Source organism: Giraffa tippelskirchi, chromosome 12, assembly GCF_054371585.1.
Source record: "Giraffa tippelskirchi isolate mGirTip1 chromosome 12, T2T-mGirTip1v1.2.pri, whole genome shotgun sequence".
Lineage (NCBI taxonomy): Eukaryota > Metazoa > Chordata > Mammalia > Artiodactyla > Giraffidae > Giraffa > Giraffa tippelskirchi.
In genome coordinates, this window is record NC_137286.1 from 98,773,864 (window position 1) to 98,797,355 (window position 23,492).

General features: G+C 38.7%; 1 protein-coding gene across 9 annotated transcripts in view; it reads left to right on the plus strand.

Annotated features, from left to right (window-relative positions):
* The window catches only part of STARD13 (StAR related lipid transfer domain containing 13), a 396,772-nt gene that overhangs the window by 178,869 nt on the left and 194,411 nt on the right, over positions 1-23,492 (plus strand). For 4 of the 9 annotated variants that reach the window (XM_081551860.1, XM_081551858.1, XM_081551853.1 and 1 more), the window contains 2 exons: positions 2,060-2,187; positions 6,179-6,222. The exons of 2 other annotated variants lie outside the window; for them this stretch is intronic. Coding sequence is in view for 1 of the 7 variants with exons in the window: in XM_081551850.1 (XP_081407976.1) it covers positions 2,064-2,187 (124 nt within the window). In the remaining 6 variants the exon portion in view is untranslated. The remainder of the gene's footprint in view (positions 1-2,059; positions 2,188-6,178; positions 6,223-23,492) is intronic. 3 more of the 9 variants (XM_081551856.1, XM_081551852.1, XM_081551850.1) reach the window with 2 other exon arrangements.

The window sequence follows — 23,492 nt, forward strand, 5'->3', positions numbered from 1 at the left end:
CTTTAAAATGAGTGTCTGAAATATGCATGGTATATGTATTACAGACACTTGATAGTCTATAATTTCTGCAATGAAAGTAATATAAGTTCTTGATCTATTTTGCATAGGGATTTGGGGCAGTAGTTACTTTAAAAGGACCCTCTTGAAAATAGATCTGAAATAGATCTCACAGGCTGTATTTATTCATTCATAAGCATTTATTGATGTCCTACGTTATGCAAAATTGCAGTGCCTGGAACTGGGGACACAAAAATGAATAAGATAAAATCTTTTCTTTCAAGGAACTTCCAACAATTAGTGATTCTTATAAGAAATCTGATGACTCTCTGCCTTTAGTATATATGTAGAATGGTTTTAGGTCAATGGTTAAAAAGGTTTTATAAAATTTCATAGAAAATAGTTGAGTTCTTTGATTATGCATAAGCTCATGTAAAGCTGGATTTACCTAACATGCTGACTAGAGGCAAGAGGGGGGTAAAACAGCAGAAGAAAAGTACTAATTCATGGTGCACAACTTGAGAATCTCCATTGAACAGCTGCATTGGAACACTCACCCTTTTTGTTCACATGGAGTTGCTCTCTGGAATCCTTAGATATCCATGGTTGCCTGAGGGCTCCTCAAATGTCACCAGGGCAACAACAAAGTAACACACATGAAGCAACCCTTCTGTGACATTCTTTATGAAAAGCATTGAATTAAATTATTGCATAACAAATGATCTGTGTATGAAAGGCAGTGAACTGCTGGAGAACCCAACTGAAAACAAGGCTGAATTTGATTCTTGCTTCCACTGATAACTTACTGGCCCCCTGCGAAATCTTACTGTGACCTGACTTCCCGATTTGGAATTTGGGAAATATTAATAATGTACTTATGACCTCAAGGCAATTATGAGCTCAATTTTGGGAGATCGTCGAAACGGAGAAAACTCCCATTTATCCCTTACCCCGTTCCTCTTATCTTTTTTTTCCCCCCATCTGGTCAACCTTCCAAAATGATTAAGAAATTTCCACTCTGGTTGAAACCATTGCAATGGTTTGTCATAACCTTTGGAGTTCCTAGGAAAAAGGGCAACAGCTACACTGAGACTCAGTGGTAAAGAGTCTGCAGTACAGGAGCTCCAGGAGACCCGGGTTCAATCCCTGGGTTGGGAAGATCCCCTGGAGAAGGAAATGGCAACCCACTCCAGTATTCTTGCCTGGAGAATCCCCATGGACAGAGGAGTCTGGCAGGCTACAGTCCATAGGGTCACAAAGAATTGGGCATGACTAAGGCAACTTAGCATGCACACATGTGCCATTGATTGTGCTAATAAACATTATTTTATTTTATCCTAATGGCAAAGACCTCCTTTACTGGTTATCTGTTTTATATATAGTAGTGTATATATGTTAATTCCAAACTCCTAATTTAGTTTTCTATGTTTGTGATCTATTTCTACTTTGTATATGCATTCTTAAATTACTAAATAAGGTAACCTATGTGAAAATTTAGACAGTCATTTTAATTAGTTCACAAGTTTCAGTACAGAAGAATCACCTGATGCCCTTTTTCTCTTTCTTAATGTTTTATTTACTTATTTGTCTGCACTGGGTCTTAGTTGTAGTAAACAGAATATTTTAGTTGCAGCATGTAAGATCTATTAATAGTTCTCTGACCAGGTATTGAACCTGGGCCCCCTGCCTTGGGAATGTGGAGTCGCAGCCACGAAGAAGGTCCCCGTGCTCTTTCAACTTACATAATCTGGGATCCACTGGCAAGAAAGTCAGAAGAAGATCCAGAAACCTGCATTTTTAAGATGATTTCCAGAAAATTGTGACGGTCTAGATCTGTGGGGCACACTTCAAAGACACCATTTTATCACATAGTGGGTGCTCTAAATATGGCCTCCTTTCTTTTCTCTAAATGCATGAGTACGGGAAGAGAACCAAAGACAACAGTTTTGTTTCAAGTTCAGTACATAGGATATGAGTTCAGTACATAGGATACTGTGTATGGTTTACTCTACCTGACTGAAATACACCAAAATGAAACTTCATTTCAAATTTAACCTCTTAGGTTGATGGCCTCTGTAAAACTTCAGTGTTCAAAGTGGTGCTTGGGTAAAGAAAGCTCCCACAGAAGCTCTGGTGTGATAAATCTCTTCAAGACTCCTCCAGCACAAGGAGCAGCTAGAGTAATGCCAGGTGGGGATGCAGGGGATTTCCTGTTTATTCCTTTTACCAACTAAAATGATTTTATACATCCTGTGATTTTTACAGTTGTTCTGAAAGGAAGCTCTTATATTTAACTCCATTGAAATGTAGTGCTTATGTTTTTGGAGGAGGGGAAGATGGGGATAAATCTCCTTTGCCTGTCTCACGAGTTAATGAATTATGTATTCTTCCAGCTTTACTTCTCTGCTGTCAATAACAGAGACGATGTTAGACTTCACAGGACTGATGACAAATTTCTAAGGTTCATAAGTTATGTGTCAGACTATTCAGAAGGCAGTGTATACATTTTTTGGCTCTTCCCCCACTTCTTTCCCTGTCCTTTTGGCATGTAACATTTGGATAGTTTAATCCAGCTCATAACAGGATGGGCAAGAGAAGGGGATTCAAATTAAAATTCTTCAAAGTATCTCACATAAAAAGGTTTTGTGAAGAAAGGGATTCAAGCTCATATCACGATTTTATATTAATTTTGAATTTTGTCTATTCATTTTCTTTGTTCCCTGTGTATAGCATAATCAGGTGGTGCCTATGGGCAGAGCTGTTGCTTAGTGACAGCGAGCAGAGTGTCTGGGAAAGGCCCTCATCCCATTCTTTTCTGGAGCTACTGACACCGTACATCCTGATATGTCAGCCTTTTTAGGGTTGAATAAAGGCTAAAGATAAGAGTTAAGTTGAACGTTCACGATTCAGCATCAGTAGGAAGTATGACTGTTTGCCCTGAAAGCTCAGTTGTGTCCATGATGTTTTCAGAGAGTGACAAGTAGCCTATGATACTCAAAGCAAACTAATGGCAGGGTCTTTGTTGTTAGGTTCAGAATCCTTTCAATTTACTTACTACAAAGAGAAAATACATGATATATACTTTTGATATACAAGGAAGAAAAAAATTAATGACAGTGAGACAGACCCAGACAGAGCCAGTAAGAATAACGTTTATTCCAGAGCCTAGAAAAGCACTCCACTTTTCAGAAGGGAAGGTGTTAGACTTGAACTTGGCATAGATATAGGAGATCAATAGAGTGAGAGTGTTAGTTGCTCAGTCGTGTCCGACGCTTTGTGACCCCATGGACTGTATCCTACCAGGGTCTTCTGTCCATGGAATTCTCCAGGCAAGAATACTGGAGTGGATTGCTATTCCCTTCTCCAGGGGATCTTCTGGACCCAGGGATCAAACCCAAGTCTCCTGCATTGTAGGCTTATGATGATCAATCTGCAAGTATTTATTACTACCTTCAATGTGCTCAATAGACACATAAAAACAAAACCTTTTAATATGATGGAAATGGAGTTGTTTTGTTTAATTTAGGTAATCCAAATATATTAATCCCTTGAAAACACATTTTGAAAAATCATATAATCTCTTCATTAAACACTGAGTGAAAAGTAGAAAGCAGTCAGATCAGTAGGGGATAGGAAGGTGATGAAACACTACATACCTCTCCCTGAAGAGTTTACATGAGCATTTTCAAGATGTTTTTGTGAACAAGTTGTGAAGAATTCTTTTTTTTAAGTAGAGAAAACAGTCTTGATAAATACCTTGACTTTGAAGCTTGAACTTGAATTCTCTATTCGACATCACCTTTTGTTTTTGTGTTTGATATAGTTGGGTCATAAAGACACACATTGACAAAAATCTTTTAGAACTTTTAATTCTGGATAAAATAAATCCAGTGTCTAAGTTAGGTATCAGCCCTCACCCTTTACATAAGGAGCTTTTGTTATGCAGGAATGCCCCAGCTGGGGAAATGCCAGTTAATAGATTCAGACAGATGGATTTTGATGAGAGTCTACACTGTTCACACCCCTTTAGCAAATGTTTTCGAATATTCTCAAGTAACACCCTTAACATGAAAACAAATATAGATTTGCTTACTTTAGAGTCAGTAGTTGTTATTATCATTAGCAGTATATAAAAATATCTGTTCTGTTTTTGCATATTGAAGTGCTAAATTCATATATCACATTATATCTCTAGACCTTTGGCTGCCTTGTACATACAGAGAAAACACATGCTGAATTTAGAACAGACTTTGGCAGAAAATTATTTCAGCTGTTGTGAAATATTGCACTTAAAAAAAAAAATGCTTCCCTCCCCACCAAAGTCCAAGCAATCGTCAACTGTGGAAATAGCCTTATGAAGTTTCCAAAGGGAATGCAAGCAAATCCCTTTGGTTGTTACTTTCTTCTCAGTAGAGACTGTGAAACTAGACCAAAAGGGAATAACATTAGAAGAGAAATCAGACTGGTCCAAGGAGCAAGGGAAGAGGGTGTTTCTGACCAGAGCCATTTCGTGGGGTCCAGTGGTCTGTTGCCTGGCACTAACTTAATTGAAGGTCAGAGTTTCAAGTTGGAAGTATAGGAAACTGGGAAGGCAGATCAGAGATACTGCTTGGAGGTGAAAGTATGAGTGTTAATATACCAAGCACTCTCTTTGAGGGCAGGGAACTTTGCTGGGTGTTGTGGGTACAGTTGAAAACAAAGATCTCCTAAAACTTGCTGTCTAGGGATACAATGACTTTATACAACAAGTAGCACTTTTAATTACAGTTGTGGAAAGTGCTGTACAGAAGGAAAGGTGCTGTAGGAGTGTAGCAAGGACACTGACAGCGTCTGGAGGGTTGGAGAATGCTTCCTTGAGGAATAGCATTTGAGTTAAGTTCTAGAGTGCAGTATAAATTCCTAAGCAGAAAGGTGTTTTTTAGAAAAACAAACAAAAAAACATTTAAGGCTGTGGGAGTAGCCTCTGTGAAGCCTCAGAGTCAGGAAAGCACTTACTTGGGTTAGAACAGGAACTGGAAGGCCACTGGAGTGGATGGAAACAGAGAATCACTAGGGAACAAAGCTGGTGGGCATTGTTAACACAGCATCACACATTCGTGGGAGACCCCCTTCACATTTTCTCTGTGTGTACCATGGTGGCTCTGGCTGGTGATGCTCATTTTCCCTCTGAAAGAAAAAAAAATCCAACTTCAAATTTATTCTATTACTGTTCTTACCTGTCTCTGTTCCACCTCTGTTTCTAAAAAAAAAGAAAATTGTTTTCTGTGTCTCATCAGAAAATCATACTACTGTTTGTTCATAATGGCATGGCAAGCTTAATTTAGTATCTACAGTGGCTTTGTATATATTTCAAAAACTGGAATATTAGTTCAGATTAGTAGAAATGTGAGCTATCTTATATTATCATGGTATATATTGATTTAGGTTTTAAATATGGCAGTCTCTTCTTTTTAACTTCTGGTTAAAGGACTGGTATACAAAAGGGAAAATAAATCAACTCTTGTGTACCAAAATAGAAGGCTTTCCAGATTCTATTCCTGAATAGCTAAATAATGTTTCCACAGCCTTTGCATCACATCTGCATGTGCAGCAGCTGCTCTGTCATTCCTAAAACTCTAGCATTTGCTCATATTTTAAGATGCTCTACATTTTTATGAGCAGATGTAAGAGTTCAAGTTTTATTTGAGGAAAACACTCCTTTCCAAGTTGCAAAATATAATTTCTGGTTCATTTCTTAGGAAATGAAAATACAAGATACATTTTCTAATGCACTCTGGTGGTTTAACTTCTCAGCCAACTATGCAGAGGACAGCATAAACCACAGACATTGGGCTCCTTCCACCTGTCGGACAAGATTTTACTGATTGCATTGTTTTGAAGACTTGTGTTACTAAGACTTGGGGCTTAATTTTAGTTTATTTGTACACTGTGTACATTATGAAGAAATATAAGCCATCCTTGTTAATTGTCATCATCAGATTTGAAAAGGAATATAAGTGAGGATATTAGATACGGTGGTGACTAGTGGTACGAATTTGGTAAATGAAGTCGATTTCAAAACGAGACTGAATATTTGTTAGGCCACTGCACTCATGCTAATCACAACGTTGTGACTAGTGAGTGGTGAATTGATGGGATCTGCTGAACACCTACTTTACTGAGAATATTCTTTTGCTCATAGGTCATAGCAGAATAGAGAGAGAGAGAAAACAGAGCCTCTTCTTTGTAAGTAAATAAAAAGTTTACCTGATACACAAAATATCTTTTATGATGCTTTTAAAAATTCCGAAAGTTACCAAAAATCACAAATGAATGCTCTACCAACTGAGTGTATAAATGCCAAAAGAATAAAGAAGAAAGCAAATTCCAATCAGCAAACATCATTTGTAGGAGGCCTGTGAAAAGAGACAAATTTTACTTGGTTGGAGAGGGAGGTCTGTGGCCATGATGAGGTCCAGAGAGGAGGGGAGCCCTGGTTCTGCATCTGCTAGTACCTTCTCACAGTTGTGTGGCTAGAGGCAAGATACGTCACCACTCAAACTCAATTTTATCATCTATAAAATAGAGTGGATTATCATTCTGTTGTGTGATATTAAATAATATATGTAAGAGGATGGTGATGGAACAGGGTTAAGTATTAATACTTAAAAGTGTCAGCCTTTATTATTTATTATTATATTCATGAATAGAAATTGTAGGAATGAGTCTCACTGGGCACACAGAAAAAGCGCAGAGGAAGGAAAAGCACAGAGGAAGGAACAAGCCTGCAGAGAAATAAGTCAGTCCATTTTAAACAATGGAAGTGTTACTTCCAGCAGATTAAATATATTAAATATTATTTTAAATACCCAGTGTTTAATGATGCCCACAAAGTTGTGTAACTTTTAAATGTCCTTAAAAATCTAGAGGTTATTCTATACCTCCACAATTAGAAATACGACTAATTTGTGACTCACTTTTAAACAATGTGTTTCTAATGGAAGAACACACTGTTTAAAGAGTGTTCACTCACCTAAACGATGGAGGGTGTGACACTTTGATTCAAAATTCACTAGTCCAGTTTTCCATTTAGAATCATATACATAGAAAGTCAATCTTTTAATCATTTTTAAAAAGTCTGTGGGTAGAAATGTGATCTGGAGAAACATACATTAAATGTATAGTATGAATATACTTTGGGAATTTCCAGGTTCTGAAAAAGTCATGTGAGGAGCACCGGGAGGAAGACCTGACACACTAGGGTCACATTCAGAAGAATGCTGTTTTTTCATATTAGTTCCCTAATCCCTAAACACACCATTCCAAGAAACTTGTGCTGCCCTGATCCCAGCGCAGGTGGTTGGGTGCCATGATTCCACCCTGGGTGGCTTCTGTGAGGGAAGAAAAGCCCTAGAGTAAGAGATCCTGGCCCAAGTCACTCAACAGAGCCGACTCTATTTTCTCATGTTAAATAAGTATCAGTACCTCCAGTCTTTGTGAAAAGACTAAAAGAACATTTTGGGGGGGAAAAAATCAGTAACTACATGACTTGCTACAATCTAGATATTCAACAATTGCTCTTAGATGTAGCCAAAAGCTGTCCTCACTTTGTTTTGTTTTAAACATCTATTATTAGGCTTCATGATGACTGCTCTCTAAAATATAAGCTCATTTAATATTTATAGTAGTAGCCACTACTATTCCACAATTTTGATGAAATAACTTGTCTCAGGTTAGGCAGTTAGTAAGCCGGCAGGTAGGGCTTTCAACTTGGATATCTGGTTCCTCCAAACAGGTGCTCTCCCCGCTCAGGCTGTAGCACCTCATCTATACTGGGGAAGTATAATAAGGAGCATAGGAATATGCATCTTTTCTCTGTTGAGGGTTTTGTATAGACTTAGAAACAGTGAGCTATGGGACTGAAGGAAACTATAGAGATCATCTATGAATCCAGATCCTTCTTTTACAAGTTCTCCCTAAAAACCAGAGAAGTTAAGTGATTGACTCACCATCACAGTGATCTTGGTAGTAGAAATGTGGTGGGTACCCAGGTCTCTTGAGTCAGTGCTCTTTCCATTGTGCTGCCTTTCTAACGTCACAGGAGATAATCTAATTACTGTTAAGACCACATTCTTTGAAAAAAAATTAATTGAGATATAATTCACATAAAATTCATCCTTATGAAGTATGATTTTTAGTGTATTCACCAAGTTGTACAACCATCATCACTATCTAATTCTGGAACATTTTCATCACCCCAAAATGCCTATATGTAGTCACATCTATTTCTTCATTCCCCCAACCCTTTGCAACAGTTAAGCTACTTTATGTCTCTATGAATTTGTCTGTTCTGGATATTTCATATAAATAGAATGAAATAGTGGGTGTCTTTGTGTCTGGCTTCTTTTACTTAACATGATGTTTTCAAGGTTCACCCGTGTTGGAGCATGGATTAGTGTCATTCCTTTTTTATGACTGAATAATATTGTATGGATATACTACGTTTTACTTATTTGTTCATCAGTTGATGGACATGTGGATTTTCTCCACTTTTAGGCTATGATGAATAATGCTTCTGTGAGCATCCATGTTCATATTTTTGTGTGAACATATGTTTTCAGTTTTCTTGGATATATATCTGTGAGCAGAGAGGAGGAGGGCAAGGAATGGGGCACTATAGCCTCAGAGGTCAGCAGGGGAAGAACCCTGTGATGAACTGAAGTGGCACTAAACCAGGAGAGTGTGATATCTCAGAAGCCAAGTGAAGAAAGAATTTCAGGAAGGAGAGTGTGACCAAAAGTGTCAAAAACTTCTGAGATGTCTGGAAAGATAAGGACTGAGAAATTGTCATTAACTGGCAAGATGGATATCATTGGTGACTTCAAGAAATGAGGTTGTGCTGGGGTGGTAGGAACCAAAACATAGAGGAGTGGGTTATTCAGGATAGAGAGGAAGGTGAAGAAGTGAAAGTAGTACATGAGCCTCACATGGCTGCTATAATGTATGCTCAATAACACTACTGATGCTTGTCATTTGAGATCCAATTCAGAGGGCTCACAATATATTGGAAAGGGCACAAGCTTTGGAGTCAGACACACCTGAGTTCAACTCCAGTAATATCACCTGCAAAGAGTTGGACATGACTGAGCGACTGAACTGAACTGAACTGAATATCACCTGCTTTTTGGGTGATCTTATGCAAGTGACTAGTTAAGTCATTGGACTTTATTTTCCCTCATCTATAAAACAGTGATTATAATACCTATCATACAACAATGATATGAAGACTAGTGATAGTAAAAAACCTATCCTGGGATAGTTTCTGGCACACAACAGTCACACTGTAAAGTGTCAATTTTATATTATTCTTTTTATTATTTTTTTAAATTACCAACCAAAACCAAGGCTGCTGGTATTCTATGTTGCTCATCATTAAAAAAAAATCCAATGCTTTGTAACCAAATGACTCGGAAGACTTTATAAAAGAGGAGTCACTTCTGTATTTTTATGGATGACTGGACGCTTTCTTGGGAAAGAAGGTCCAATGGCATATATCTGATGGGGGGACCACATATGAGAGAGAGCACATGTGTCCAGGGGATGCCTGAAGTAAGACACAGGTTGGAGAGAAGGGCTGAAGGTAGAGTGTGAAGACCCTTATAAATCATGCGAAAATAAATGTGATCTTATATAACATTGTGTTGTTTAGTCACTAAGTTGTGTCCAACTGTTTGTAACCCCTGGACTGTGTAAAAAGTGAAAGTGAAGTCGCTCAGTCGTGTCTGACTCTTTGTGACTCCATGGACTGTAGCCTACCACACTCCTCCGTCCATGGGATTTTCCAGGCAAGAGTACTGGAGTGGGTTGCCATTTCCTTCTCCAGGGGATCTTCCTGACCCAGGGATCGAACCCTGGTCTCCCGCATTGTAGGCAGATGCTTTACCATCTGAGCCACCAGGGAAGTCTGTACATGGACTGTGTACATCATGATAATTATTTCCATTTTATTACCAAAAGCTCAGTGCCTCTAGGAACCTGAGTTTTAAAGGGGTACACTTACTAACTTTAAGAGCCACATGGTAAATAGGATTCAGGATACCACAAAAGCCCATGGCATTCACTTTAAAGATAAATGTATAACCATCTGGGTGCATCAGCCGTTGCCATCAAAATACTGGGGACTGAATGACAGTCTGATGAAAATTTAATGACTTCATGGGGAAAATGTTATATGAAGCCTCCAACTGATCATTTTTCCTTTACTATGAGGTTATGACCTTTCTTCTTTTTTTATTTTAAAATGTCATTTTTAATTTTTATTTTTATTTACTTATTTGGCTGTGCCGGGTCTTAGTTATGGTTTGGGAACTTTTAGTTGTGACATGTGGGATCTAGTTTCCTGACCAGGGATCGAACCCGGGCCCCCTACATTGGGAGCAAGAGTCTTAGCCTCTGGACCACCAGGGAAGTCCCTAAAATGCCATTTTTAAAAAATGAAATGACAAAAAACTAAAAGGTAGATAACTTCAGTTTTTAAAAGTCCTTCCCCCAGTCTGTTAATTCTCAAAGTCTGGAATGATTGTTTTAAACTACACTGTCCCTGAAATCTGTAAACATTGTTTCACTTAATTATGAAGGGATCACAAAGAGTCCACAAATGCCACTGCTGTTGGCAGATAATCACTGAGACACATAGCAGTCTTTAAGGATGTTCTTCTCGTGTCTCAGGCAGCCATTCGAAAGTCCCTAAAAGAAGTCTCTGTACATACAAAATGTGAAGACTGGTATATGCATACAAATACACAGTTGTGACTCCTACCCTCTCCTGAAGGAGGTTGATCAGATGTTTAGATCATACAGAATATTCTTGCAAGGTATCAGCTGAATGGAAGGATTTGGTAAATTGGATGAAATGGAGAAGGGCAGTTTTACCAGGAGCTTTCAGGTGCTAATTCAAGTTTCTGTAGATTTTGTTTCACATTTGCATTACTAAGAGGGCTATCCAAGGGGAACTGTGTTCTAGCTTGATAAAAATATTTTAGAAAGTGTTTTATGTTCTTTCTTCCCAAGGATGTTATAGATTACACACATCATTCAGATTTTACATAAACCTTTGTAATGTCAGTATAAGGGTGGATTCTCCCTCTGTCTCATTCTATTGATATAAGCTAAATATTCCTAGTAATCACATACATTCTAAACAGAGTATACTGCCAGGCACTGTGATTATAAAAGAACAACTTCTAGTTTTAACTTGATTACTAGGTATTAGATGGCAATGAAGCACTAGTATCAGAGGAGTACACCAGCTTTGGTATTCTGACAGACCCGGGTTTGAATCCAGTTACTGGACAGCTGAAAATTTTGCTTGGTGTTCTGTGGGGAGCCAACAACCTAGATGAAGGTGGAAGTTTGGATGAGTAGGTTGCAAAATGCTCTTCAAAACAGGTGACCGTCAAAATGAATTTTTAAGAATAAGCAGAAATTCACCAAGGATGGAAGGAGGGAAGGATGCCCTGGCAAGGATCAGCAGCATGCACAAAGATTTTTAGGCATGAAGCCGTAGCAAGATGGAAGCATAGGTTCTAGGGTTACTGACCCCAAATCAAGATGTCTGGGGAACATACAAATGGAAATATTCAATGGGGTTTGGTGGCTTCTGCCTGGATTCATGTGAACTTTAATTAATAAAAGTAAGAATTTATTATGTGGGCTTCCCAGTGAGCACAGGACTGGAAAAGGTCAGTTTTTATTCAAATCCCAAAGAAAGACAATGCCAAAGAATGTTCAAACTACTGCACAATTACACTCATCTCACACGCTAGCCAAGTAAAGCTCAAAATTATCCAAGCCAGGCTTCAATAGTACATGAACCATGAACTTCCAGATGTTCAAACTAGATTTAGAAAAGGCAGAGGAACCAGAGATCAAATTGCCAACATTGTTGGATCATAGAAAAAGCAAAAGAATTCCAGAAAAACATCTGCTTTATTGACCACACCAAAGCCTTTGACTATGTGGATCACAACAAACTGTGGAAAATTCTTAAAGAGATGGAATACCTGACCACCCTACCTGCCTCCTGAGAAATCTGTATGTAGGTCAAGAAGCAACAGTTAGAACCAGACATAGAACAACAGACTGCTTCCAAATAGGGAAAGGAGTACGTCCAGGCTGTATGTTGTCACCCTGCTTATTTAACTTCTGTGCAGAATACATCATGTGAAATGCCAGGCTGAATGAAGCACAAGCTAGAATCAAGATTTCCAGGAGAAATATAATAACCTCAGATATGCAGATGATACCACTCTTATGGCAGAAAGTGAAGAGGAACTAAAAATCTTGCCTCTTGATGAAAGTCAAAGAGGAGAGTGAAAAAGCTGGCTTAAAACTCAACATTCAAAAAATGAAGATCATGGCATCTGGTCTCATCATTTCATGGCAAATAGAGGGGAAACAATGGAAACAGTGACAGACTTTATTTTCTTGGGCTCCAAAATCACTGCAGATGGTAACTGCAGCCATGAAATTAAAAGATGCTTGCTCCTTGGAAGAAAAGTTATGACCAACCTAGATAGCATATTAAAAAGCAGAGACATTGCTTTGCCAACAAAGGTCTGTCAAGTCAAAGCTGTGGTTTTTCCAGTAGTCATGTATGGATGTGAGAGTTGGACTATAAAGAAAGCTGAGTGCTGAAGAATTTATGCTTTTGAACTGTGGTGTTGGAGAAGACTCTTGAGGGTCCCTTGGACTGCAAGATCAAACCTGTCAATCCTAAAGGAAATCAGTCCTGAATATTCACTGGAAAGACTGATGCTGAAGCTGAAACTGCAATACTTTGGCCACCTGATGTGAAGAACTGACTCCTTTGAAAAGACCCTGATGCTGGGAAAGATTGAAGGCAGGAGGAGAAGGGAATAACAGAGGATGAGATCGTTGGATGGCATCAGTTGATGGACATGGGTTTGAGCAAGCTCCAGAAGTTGGTGATGGACAGGGAATCCTGGCCTTCTGCAGTCCATGGGGTCACAAAGAGTAGGACACGACTGAGCAACTGAACTGCCTGAAGAATTTATTTATCTTACATGGTAATGTAATTTCCCATTGGGGTAGCAGATTCTTCATTCTAAATGCCTTGGTAATTAAAAAAAAAAAAGAGACAGAGAGAGACCAACAAAAAAACAAACAAAAAATTCCAGCCCCAACACCCATCCCTGCCCCCCCCCGAAACCACTCTACTTAGGACAATGAACTTATGATAAATTAAAATCTTCCTAACAATTTTTTAAATTATACTTATTTTTACTAGGTGCTTATACAACTCATACTTATTCATGTTTCCTGATAAACTACAGTACTTTGAAAATATTCAGCAACAAAGATAATTGCCTTACTAGGTGATTAAAAAGAAATGATTGGGTTGAAAACTTCAGCTCTACCAACTGGGATCTAAATATTTTGGAACCCACCTCAGTTGGCTAAGGGAAAATGGAGAATGTCATTACCTAAGAAAAGACTTACCATAGAATTCTAATAAATCTGGCTCAACAGGTCACTCTTCATGGAATTTTGGTTGTTTATTATACAGATTTTGTTGTCATGTTGATCTGAATGAGATGTTCCAAAATAAAATCCAGAAAGCATAGTGTAAACAATGTCTCTTACCTACTAAGTCTCTGAATCCAGTCACAATCATTCACATACTCATCAAGCCAAGCTTTTGTTTGTTTTGATTTGTAGAGGAAAGTCATGTTGCCACATGTCTACTCCAATAAATGTCATTGCTATTGAAACTGACTCATTTGGAAGGGACAAGTCTATGTAGAAAAAAGTGTAACATACATGCATGCCCAAAACACTGAGATGGACAGGGTTCTCATTTTCTTCTTGTTCAGTGATGCCATCTCTTTAACTTTACCTGCACCATGAGTCAAGCACAGATACTGACATGTAGAGTCATAGAAAATGAGAGGATAGGGTGGGGTGAAGGGAAGGGAAGGATCAAAAACAAAAGAAGAACTAGGAAAGACATGATACAGTTTCTCCAGATAGGAATTTAGGGGAAAATGCCCCTGATAAGGGAATTCCAACTTGAAGGACTATCTTCCCCAGCTAGGTGGCATCTAGAACCTATGATTGCCATTAAGAGAAAAAGAAAAAGGGAAAAAGGAATAGAGCATTTTCTCCTTAAGGCAAATGAGTTGTTTCTGTTTAATAAATGCATGGACTTAAATTATGGAACCTCAGATTTTAAGGAAAGGAAACTGTAAGATAAGCAGTAAGAATGTTTTATTGATTAGATGTTATTGTAGCTTTTATGTATATTTTGTAAAGCAAAACGTGGGTATTTCATGCAATGCTTCAAGCACAATTTTCTAAAGAAAACCATCAATCATTTATTCTGATGGGTAACTGCATATTCAACAGTTGGCAAATCCCATAGCATTTTTCTTTTTTCTCATAGTGAAGTGTTTTTCAATGACTGTAAAAAAAAAAAAATCACACCATCTTCTTTTACATAGAACTTCATAAGATAATCCATATGAAAGAAAAGCATATTATTATCAATGTTTCTTACCTGTTAAGTTTTTTTCCACCTATGTTGAGACCATGACTTGGTGCCACTTTTGGCCTCATTTCCTGTCATGACTGCCTACTGTCTCTGCGCCCACTTCATGTTTGTATGCCCAGAGCCTAAAAGAAGTCCACTTTTTTAAACTAAATGAATGAAGAAATGAGTAACTTTAGGCTACAAGTGATGAAACATGTTAGTAATATTACAATTAATATTTACAGTTAGCAAAGCACCTTCTCTGAATTAATATTCAAAATCTTGCTATGAGGTAGATACTTCATACCTCTATTTTATAAATAAGGAAACAAAAGCTCAGAGAGGTTAAATAGGCTTCTCAAGAGCCCAGCTGATGAAGTCACTTAATTGGGATTTGAGCCCCAATCTTTGTTAAATTCCATTTGCTTTCTACTATATCCTACTTTCTCTAAAAGTATTATACACAATGAATAGAAGCTGATTGTATCTAAAATATTTAATTTTATTTAGGATGAAATAAGGAAATATTCTATTTTTGAAAAATTCAGAATATTAATAACATTTTATGAATGCTCATATTCATTTGGTTTACTGTTCTTTATAAATATGAAACAAAAAGAACCAGCAATGTGAGTTTAATATCACAAGAGAACTGGCAGTATTTTATTAACCTGCCCTCCTAGGATGCCTGCGATGATGTAATTACTGCTATTTATCAGTCTGTACAGATGTACTGAATTATAGCTTAGAGATATATAACTTTCACTTACAGAGAGGAAAGCTGGAGGGTGCAAAGCATTCTATTGTAATCCTAGGAAGGTATTTTTAAAAATTGTATTTCCCTTTTGCAATCCCATAATGATTTCCTTTCATATAAGCTTCTCTTTAACTGATTTATACCCAGAAGAATCACCAGCATCCAGCAACATGCTCCCCAAAGAACTGAGTGAGTGACAGCTGCCTGCTGCCATCTAGACTTGCAGTTGAAACAAACAGAGATGGTGTTCTCTGTGTGTTCTGTATTCCTGATTGTCCAAAGACTGAGAAGTCAAAGGTCTTAACAAGTCTGTATTATTTCTCCACATACATTCCCTTCCTTCTCTGCAGTACAGCACAATATCAGTACACCCCACATGAAGGTTCTAAGAAATGAACCCAAGGTAGATAATTTATAATACTTGTCAGTTACTAGAAATGTGATGATGCATAGAAGAAAAATACAAAAATTAGGAATAGGTTGGTCAGGGCTTAAGAGTATAAATTGTCCCCACCCTCAATCCTCTCCTGAGAGGGAAACCTTTTACTCAAAAGAGTCTCTTCCTGTCTCATTCATTCCCAGTTGAGAATATTGATACCTCCATATGGCTGTCTCTTCTGCTATTATTGCACACAATGAAAACTTGCATATTTAAAAGAAACTGACAAATGTTCTGAAATTTAAAGCAATGTTCTGAAAGTTAAAAGAAACTCGGACAAAGGTCCTAAGCCTCGGATGATTATTTCAGTTTATCACAGCTGCCTGCCAGTGCTTTTTAGTATCATTGTTTGGTGTTTTCAAATGAAACAACAGTTGACCATGATTGTTCCCTCCGGATCTCCTCCCTCTATGCCCACTGTCTGCCTCACTGTGTCTGCCTGTGCTTTGTAAATGTAGACATGCACCAACGTCTCTTCTGCCTTCCTCTGGTCAGATATCTCCTTATGACAGCTGACCCACAACTCCAGTTCTCATTATTGCCTCTATTGTGAAGACTCTAACTTCCCTCCTTCAGCTCTGCAGCTTCTTCTAGGGCCCTGATCCCCTGATCCATCACCTGAATACGCAACTCCCTAATATCACTTAAAACTCCTGAAGTGTTCAAAGAAAGAAGGATAAGTGTATCATTCCAAGAGTCATGGAGGAGGCCAGGCCTGAACTCACAGTAATGTAGGCTCTTTTAGATCAGAACTGCCCAGATAGAACTTTCATATTATGAAAACTTATTGAATTCTACTTCTGCTTTATTGACTATGCCAAAGCCTTTGACTGTGTTGACCACAACAAACTCTGGAAAATTCTTAAAGAGATGGGAATACCAGACCACCTGACTTGCCTTTTGAGAAATCTGTATGCAGGTCAGGAAGCAACAGTTAGAACTGGACATGGAACAACAGACTGGTTCCAAATAGGAAAAGGAATACGTCAAGTCTGTATATTGTCACCCTGCTTATTTAACTTATATGCAGAGTACATCATGAGAAACGCTGGGCTGGATGAAGCACAAAGTGAAATCAAGATTGCCGGGAGAAATATCAATAACCTCAGATATGCAGATGACACCACCCTTATGGCAGAAAGCGAATAAAAACTAAAGAGTCTCTTGATGAAAGTGAAAGAGGAGAGTGAAAAAGTTGGCTTAAAGCTCAACATTGAGAAAACTAAGATCATGGCATCTGGTCCCATCACTTCATGGCAAATAGACGGGGAATCAGTGGAAACAGTGAGAGACTTTATTTTTTTGGCTCCAAAATTACTGTAGATGGTGACTGCAGCCATGAAATTAAGACACTTGCTCCTTGGAAGAAAAGTTATGACCAACCTATTCAGCATATTAAAAAGCAGAGACATTACTTTGGCAACAAAGGTCCATCTAGTCAAAGCTATGGTTTTTCCAGTAGTCATATATCAATGTGAGAGTTGGACTATAAAGAAAGCTGAGTGCTAAAGAATTGATGCTTTTGAACTGTGGTGTTGGAGAAGACACTTGAGAGTCCCTTGGACTGCAAGGAGATCCAACCAGTCCATCCTAAAGGAAATCAGTCCTGAATATTCATTGGAAGGATTGATGCTGAAGCTGAAACTCCAATTCTTTGGCTACCTGATGCGAAGAACTGACTCCTTTGAAAAGATCCTGATGCTGGGAAAGATTGAAGGCAGGAGGAGAAGGGGACAACAGAGGATGAGAAGGTTGGATGGCATCACTGACTTAATGGAGATGAGTTTGAGCAAACTCCGGGAGTTTGCAATGGACAGGGAGACCTGGCATGCTGCAGTCCATGGGGTCACAAAGAGTCTGACACAACGGAGCGACTGAACTGAACTGACTGAATTCTTGAAATTCAGCACTATGTCTAATACACACCCGGAGTGTGTGTTAGTCAATCAGTCATGTCTAACTCTTTGTGACCCCACGGACTGCAGCCTGCCAGGCTCCCCTGTCTCTGGAATTCTCCAGGCAAAGGTACTGGAGTGTGTTGCCATGTCCTCCTCCAGGGGATCTTCCTGACCCAGGAATCAAACCTGGGTCTCTTGCGTTACAGGCAGATTCTTTACTGTCTGAGCCACCAGGGAAGCCCAGTACACAACCAGTGGTTCCCATTAAAAATAAATTGCTGTCTGAGATCAGTATTTAGTCTGCAGGAAGTTGTGCGTGTTAGAGAATCACAGAATTAAGTACTTGATGAAAGCTTGGCAAAGTGACCAATGTTAGATCCTTGGTGGTCTTGCTGACCTCAGAGCCCAAAGGAGGCTCACAACACACAGACTGAGGACAACCATCAGGCACCATGTGGGAGGAAGCTGGTAATCCTACAAGACAAATCATGTTTTGCCAAGATATTTGATTAAAAAATTGAAAAAAAAAAAAGGAAACAGATGATTGATAGGGTTCACGTTTAATTCCTTCAAGAAATGCAGATGTGCAAATTGATAGATGCTTTTCTGACATCTTTTTTAATGTACCGTAAGCTATGTTCTTGCATCCATTCCAAGCATGCTCACTCCTGCTCTATTTTCTCCATGCACTGTTTGTGTTTCACTTACATTGTCAGGAATATTTTAGTTAGAATAATCAAAGGAAGAAATAAACAACAGTTAATTGGGAAATGAACTAATTCTAGAGACACAGTGACAGTCTTCGTAGGAGGAGATGGCTGTGATTTAATTGTTCTTCCTCCAGAGACTATCAATAGAGTGGGTTTTGCCAGATCTCTTGAATCAATTGCTACTATAAAGCTCTGTGGAGCAGGACTGTTGTCCCTCCAAATATAGTCCCTTTGTGTTGAAGGCCAAGAAACCCAATGTTGGAATGAAACAAGGGAAGACTGCCCAGAAACCTGCAAAGAACGATCCCTTTGATAAAACTGCCTAAGAAAGAAGCACCACAATTGTTCTTTTACCAATCATTTTAAATATTTGATTATAAATGAATAATTTGTGGTAGCTTGTGATCAAGGAGGTTTACATTTTTGTGTGTGCTTCCCAAAGGAAAAGGTGGTAGGTATGGCATAAGCACAGATAAATGAACATAAAATGTGAAGCTGTAATGTCTATCCCAGGCACAAATTTACCACTAAGATAAATATAGAAAGAATATATACCAACATTTAAACTGGATCTGAAGCCCTCCCAAGACTGCTCATGGATGAAAAGGCCTGCTGGAATGTTTCCATAGAATCCTGTGTTTTAATATACTTAATACTTAGCAGAAAGAACCTTCATTAGTTACTTATTTTCTCCCTCATGTCGGGGAGATCTGCATCTTATTTCTTTATGCTCAGTGCTTAGCATATAGTGCATGGCACATAATAGGTACTCACTATAAGTAAATAGTTGAGTTAATGAGTATTCCCTCTTGTAAAATTATATTCAACATGGATACGTTTTACCAATGAGGACATTCACTGCTGATTTACTGTCTACACCACAAGGTAAATTTTATGTTCTTGATAAAGAAATTGTGTGTTTACTCAGTGTAAGGTATTCTGCTAATCACTGTAAAGGACACAGAAGGTGAAAGATGTTAAGACTCCACCTATCCCTAACTTTATCCCCAGGCTTATGTGGAATGCTTCTCTTTAACTCACCCTGAATCATCATCTCTCACTTCTTTGAGGGCTTAGTGACTGGGGTACAGTAGGTACTGATAAAATGTTTGGTGAAGAAATGGATAATAAACCTACGTGGTGCTTATGGTCAATCTGACATCAAAAGCTTGAGACTAACAACTTCAGTGTATTGATGAAATACTTGAAGTTCTCCTGGGCTTTATTTTGTCAGCTAATTGTGGTCAGCATTCTTAATATGTAACTGCAATAGAAACTTACTGAAGGCAGGATATTAACTATTTCAATCTTGTTCATCACTGTATTTTCAGACCCATATACATAGTAGATTATTGTAAATATTTGCTGAATTGGTGAAATTTTAAATGTTTCAAGTTTTTATAGAGGAAATTTGACAAATGAATAGCTATGATAGAAAACATGGAGCCAAAGAGAAATAGGACAAAAGGTTTTAAGGGCTCACTTGTGGTCTAGGTCATGTCTTGTTGTGGGGGCACAATGGTTTTATAAGTAAAATTTATAAATTTTAATAATAATAGTTTGGGTAGATCTTGAAGAGACAGGTAGAATTTCAACAGGTGTAGATGTTCAGGAGAGCACTGACTTCTTTTTTTATTTTAACTGTTACTTCAAAGTTATAGAATACCTTGATTCAGAGACATGGAGGTTAAAAATTATACAGCATTCTTATCTTTATGTCTGCAGGGAAAGCAAGTTATTTTTAAGGTGATTTTCATAAAATCACGTGGAATGCTGATAAATGTTTTTCTTAAGATTTAAAAGGAAGGAGTTTTAGAATTTAATCATAGAATTAATGTTAAGTACTAAAACACATTCCTTTAAGGCTTCAAACTGTTTTAGTACCAATAGAAGAATTTAGCTCCTTTTTAGAACTAAAGGCCATTTAAATCAATAAGATATCTGAGAAAAATAATTTACTTTTTGTGATGTCATATTAAAAATACTATCCCTAAAATATTCACCTAACCTTGTAAGACACGTGTGTCTCCGTAGGAAGATCAAAACCTTCAAAATCAAGGGCCCTCACCCAGTGCCTGTTCCTATAGTTGGGAGGTTTCACAACCTGGGGAAGTCCACAAACTCATCTTCCTTATTGATGAAAAGAGGGGCTTATATGAGAAAGAACTATGCCTCTCAAGCTTTGGTGAGTCATGGACCACCTGCAAATTTTGTTAAAATGCAGGTTCTGATTTAATACATCTGGAACAGGGCCTAAGATTCTGCATTTCCAGCAAACTCCCAGGTGATGACCACATGGCTAGTTTTTGATGCCACTCTGAGTATCAAAGGATTAGAAATCTGTTGAGGCTTCCTACTGCCCTAGGATCCTAGGTAAGGTTTTCAGTATGAAAACTTTGTTATCAGACATAACCTGGAATGATGGTTCAACCACAGAAAGCTTCTGGAAGTCCTCTTACTGCATGTGCCCTGTGCTTTGCATTACTTTACCACTTCGACTCATACGAGTAATTTTCCCTGGATGTCTTTGGCGTATGGTAGACTCTTCTTCCTTCATTTCTCCCTGACAAGTGCCAGATAGTCATGGTACTTATTATAAATACCAGTGCTTAATGTAATAAGCCTTGTGTGAATTTAGGCTCCTTTAGGAATCTGGCCAACAGTTATTGTATTGTCCATCAATCATAAATTCTAGTAATAATTTATTGAGCTCTACTACCTGTAGTGGCATAGGTTGAAAATCAAAGTTGCTCAGTCCTGTCCAACTCTTTGCAACCCTGTGGACTATACAGCCAATGGAATTCTCCAGAACAGAATACTGGAGTTGGTAGCCTTTCCCTTCTCCAGAGGATCTTCCCAACCCAGGGATTGAACCCAGGTCTCCTGCATTGCTGGCGGATTCTTTACTAGCTGACCCACCAGGGAAGCCCAAGAATACTGGAGTGGGTAACCTATCCCTTCTCGAGGGGATCTTCCTGACCCAGGATATACATCATTATGCTTTAATTTGCAGGTGAGGATACTGAGGCTAAGAGAGATATAAGTGAAGTCTAGGGCCACCTAGCCAGTTGTTGTTGTTTAGTTGCTGAGTTGTGTCTGACTCTTTGCGACCCCATGGACTATAGCCCACCAGGCTCCTCTATCCATGAGATTTCCCAGGCAAGAACACTGAATTGGGTTGCCATTCCTTCTCCAGGGAATCTTCTGGACCAGGGATCGAACCCACATCTCCTACATTGGCAGGCAAATTCTTTACCACTGAGCCATGAGGGAAACCCACCTAACCAGTAAGAGTAGCCAAGATTTGAACCTAAGTCTTCCTAGGTCCCAAGCATTGCTCTTTCTGCCACATCACACTGCCTCTCTGAGGGAGGCATACATAAGGCTGGAAAGAGGAATGTTAAAAGATATTCATGGCATATTATGGTCTTCAAGAAGTTTTTAATATAAGAGTAATTAGATAATACAAAGCATCTCCAAGTGAAGTACCCAGTGGCTATTTTAGAAATAAATTTTGTGGTAATGCAGAAGTGAGAGGAAACTGTGTGCAAGGATGGCCTAGAAAGTCTTCCCAAAGAAGGGAGCCTTTGAGTCAAGTCTTGACAAATGAGTGGGAACAAAGAGCGGTGCATCACAGACAGCAGGGACAGAGGTAGAATCTCTTTCCTTCCAAACATGAAAATTTTTAAGACCTTTTTCAGGCAATAAGAAGGGAGTCCACCATGACAACCCTTTAATACCAGACTGAAGAATTTTGATTTCATCCTTTTATCAGTAGGGGACCTCTTGATGTTTATAAATAATATGTCAGAACTATACTGTGGAAGGAATAATATATCAGAACTATACTTTAGAGGGGCTTCCCTGGTGGCTCAGCAGTAAAGAATCCCCCTGCCAATGCAGGAGACACAGGTTAGGTCCCTGGGTCAGGAAGATACCCTGGAGAAGGGACTGACAACCCACTCCAGTATTCTTGCCTGGAGAATCCCATGGTCACAGAAGCCTGGCGGGTTACAGTCCATGGGGCTGCAAAGAGTCAGACATGATTTAACAACTAACAACAACAAATACTTTAAAAGATAACTCTGGCAACTAAAAAAAAAAAAAATGTGAAAAACTCGAGCTAGAAGAGTTAAGAGTCAGCAAGATAGTTGGGTAGTTATTTTCTTCATCTGTTAAAACAGGAAAAAATACTAACTACCTTGTAGGGTTTTTTGAGAATAGAGGAGATACAGTTTGTAAAACACTTAGGGTGGGTGGCACATAATGTTAAAAAAACGTAGTTATCAAATCAGCTAGGTGTGAAGGTGAATGACCTTAAATTCTGTGTTTGTTTACACTTAACATTAGCGTTAGCTCTTCCTTTAGAGAGCCTCTTAGTACAGTGCCAGATACATGGAATGTCATCACGGTTAGGTAGTGTGGCTGGTGTTGTCATCATCTTCCTCTTCCGCTCTTCCTCCAGGGAAGTGTGCATTTGTGTCATCTTTTCTCTGACCTTACCATCACAGGGCAGCACAATGACTTTCCTTTGACTTAATGTTGCATTGTTGCTTGCATCAATCTTTCCTCTGCTAATTCTACCTCCATTTACTATGTGAGAAGTTTTCCTGAGGATGTGTTCTGCTTGTAGACACAAGAATGAAAGAAGAGCTGCAATTCTGAGAACAATTTTAAAATAAATGGGTGAGTCCAGGTTTTCTAAGAAAAAGAAACTCAAGGTGGAAATTCCCTGCAGAAGAACTTGCCTGGGAGTGATGTTTGGCATGTATCAACAGCTTTGGATTTTCCGAGGTTACTCCTGACTTTAAACCTAGACTTAACATACTAAAGTAAAAGGTATATTAGACATCTTTGGTTAGAGTTCAATGCAGAACAAAAGGTATGATGTCGGGGAGGAGGGATAAAGTAGCAGTTAATCATTAGGTCCCCCAGTCCCCATGGTTTGTCCTCATCAAGTAGTCAGATCCCCTTATGCAAATCACTTTATTTTTCTCACATGCAGGCAGGGTGAAAATACCGTTTGTGCATGTGCCTTTCATCCGGCATTCCATTCTACCAAAATGTGCCGGGCACTGGGCTAAGTGCTGTGATACAATAATGAGCAGAAATACACATGGTCCCTGCCTTCATAGAATGTACAGACTAGGGGTATAGACAG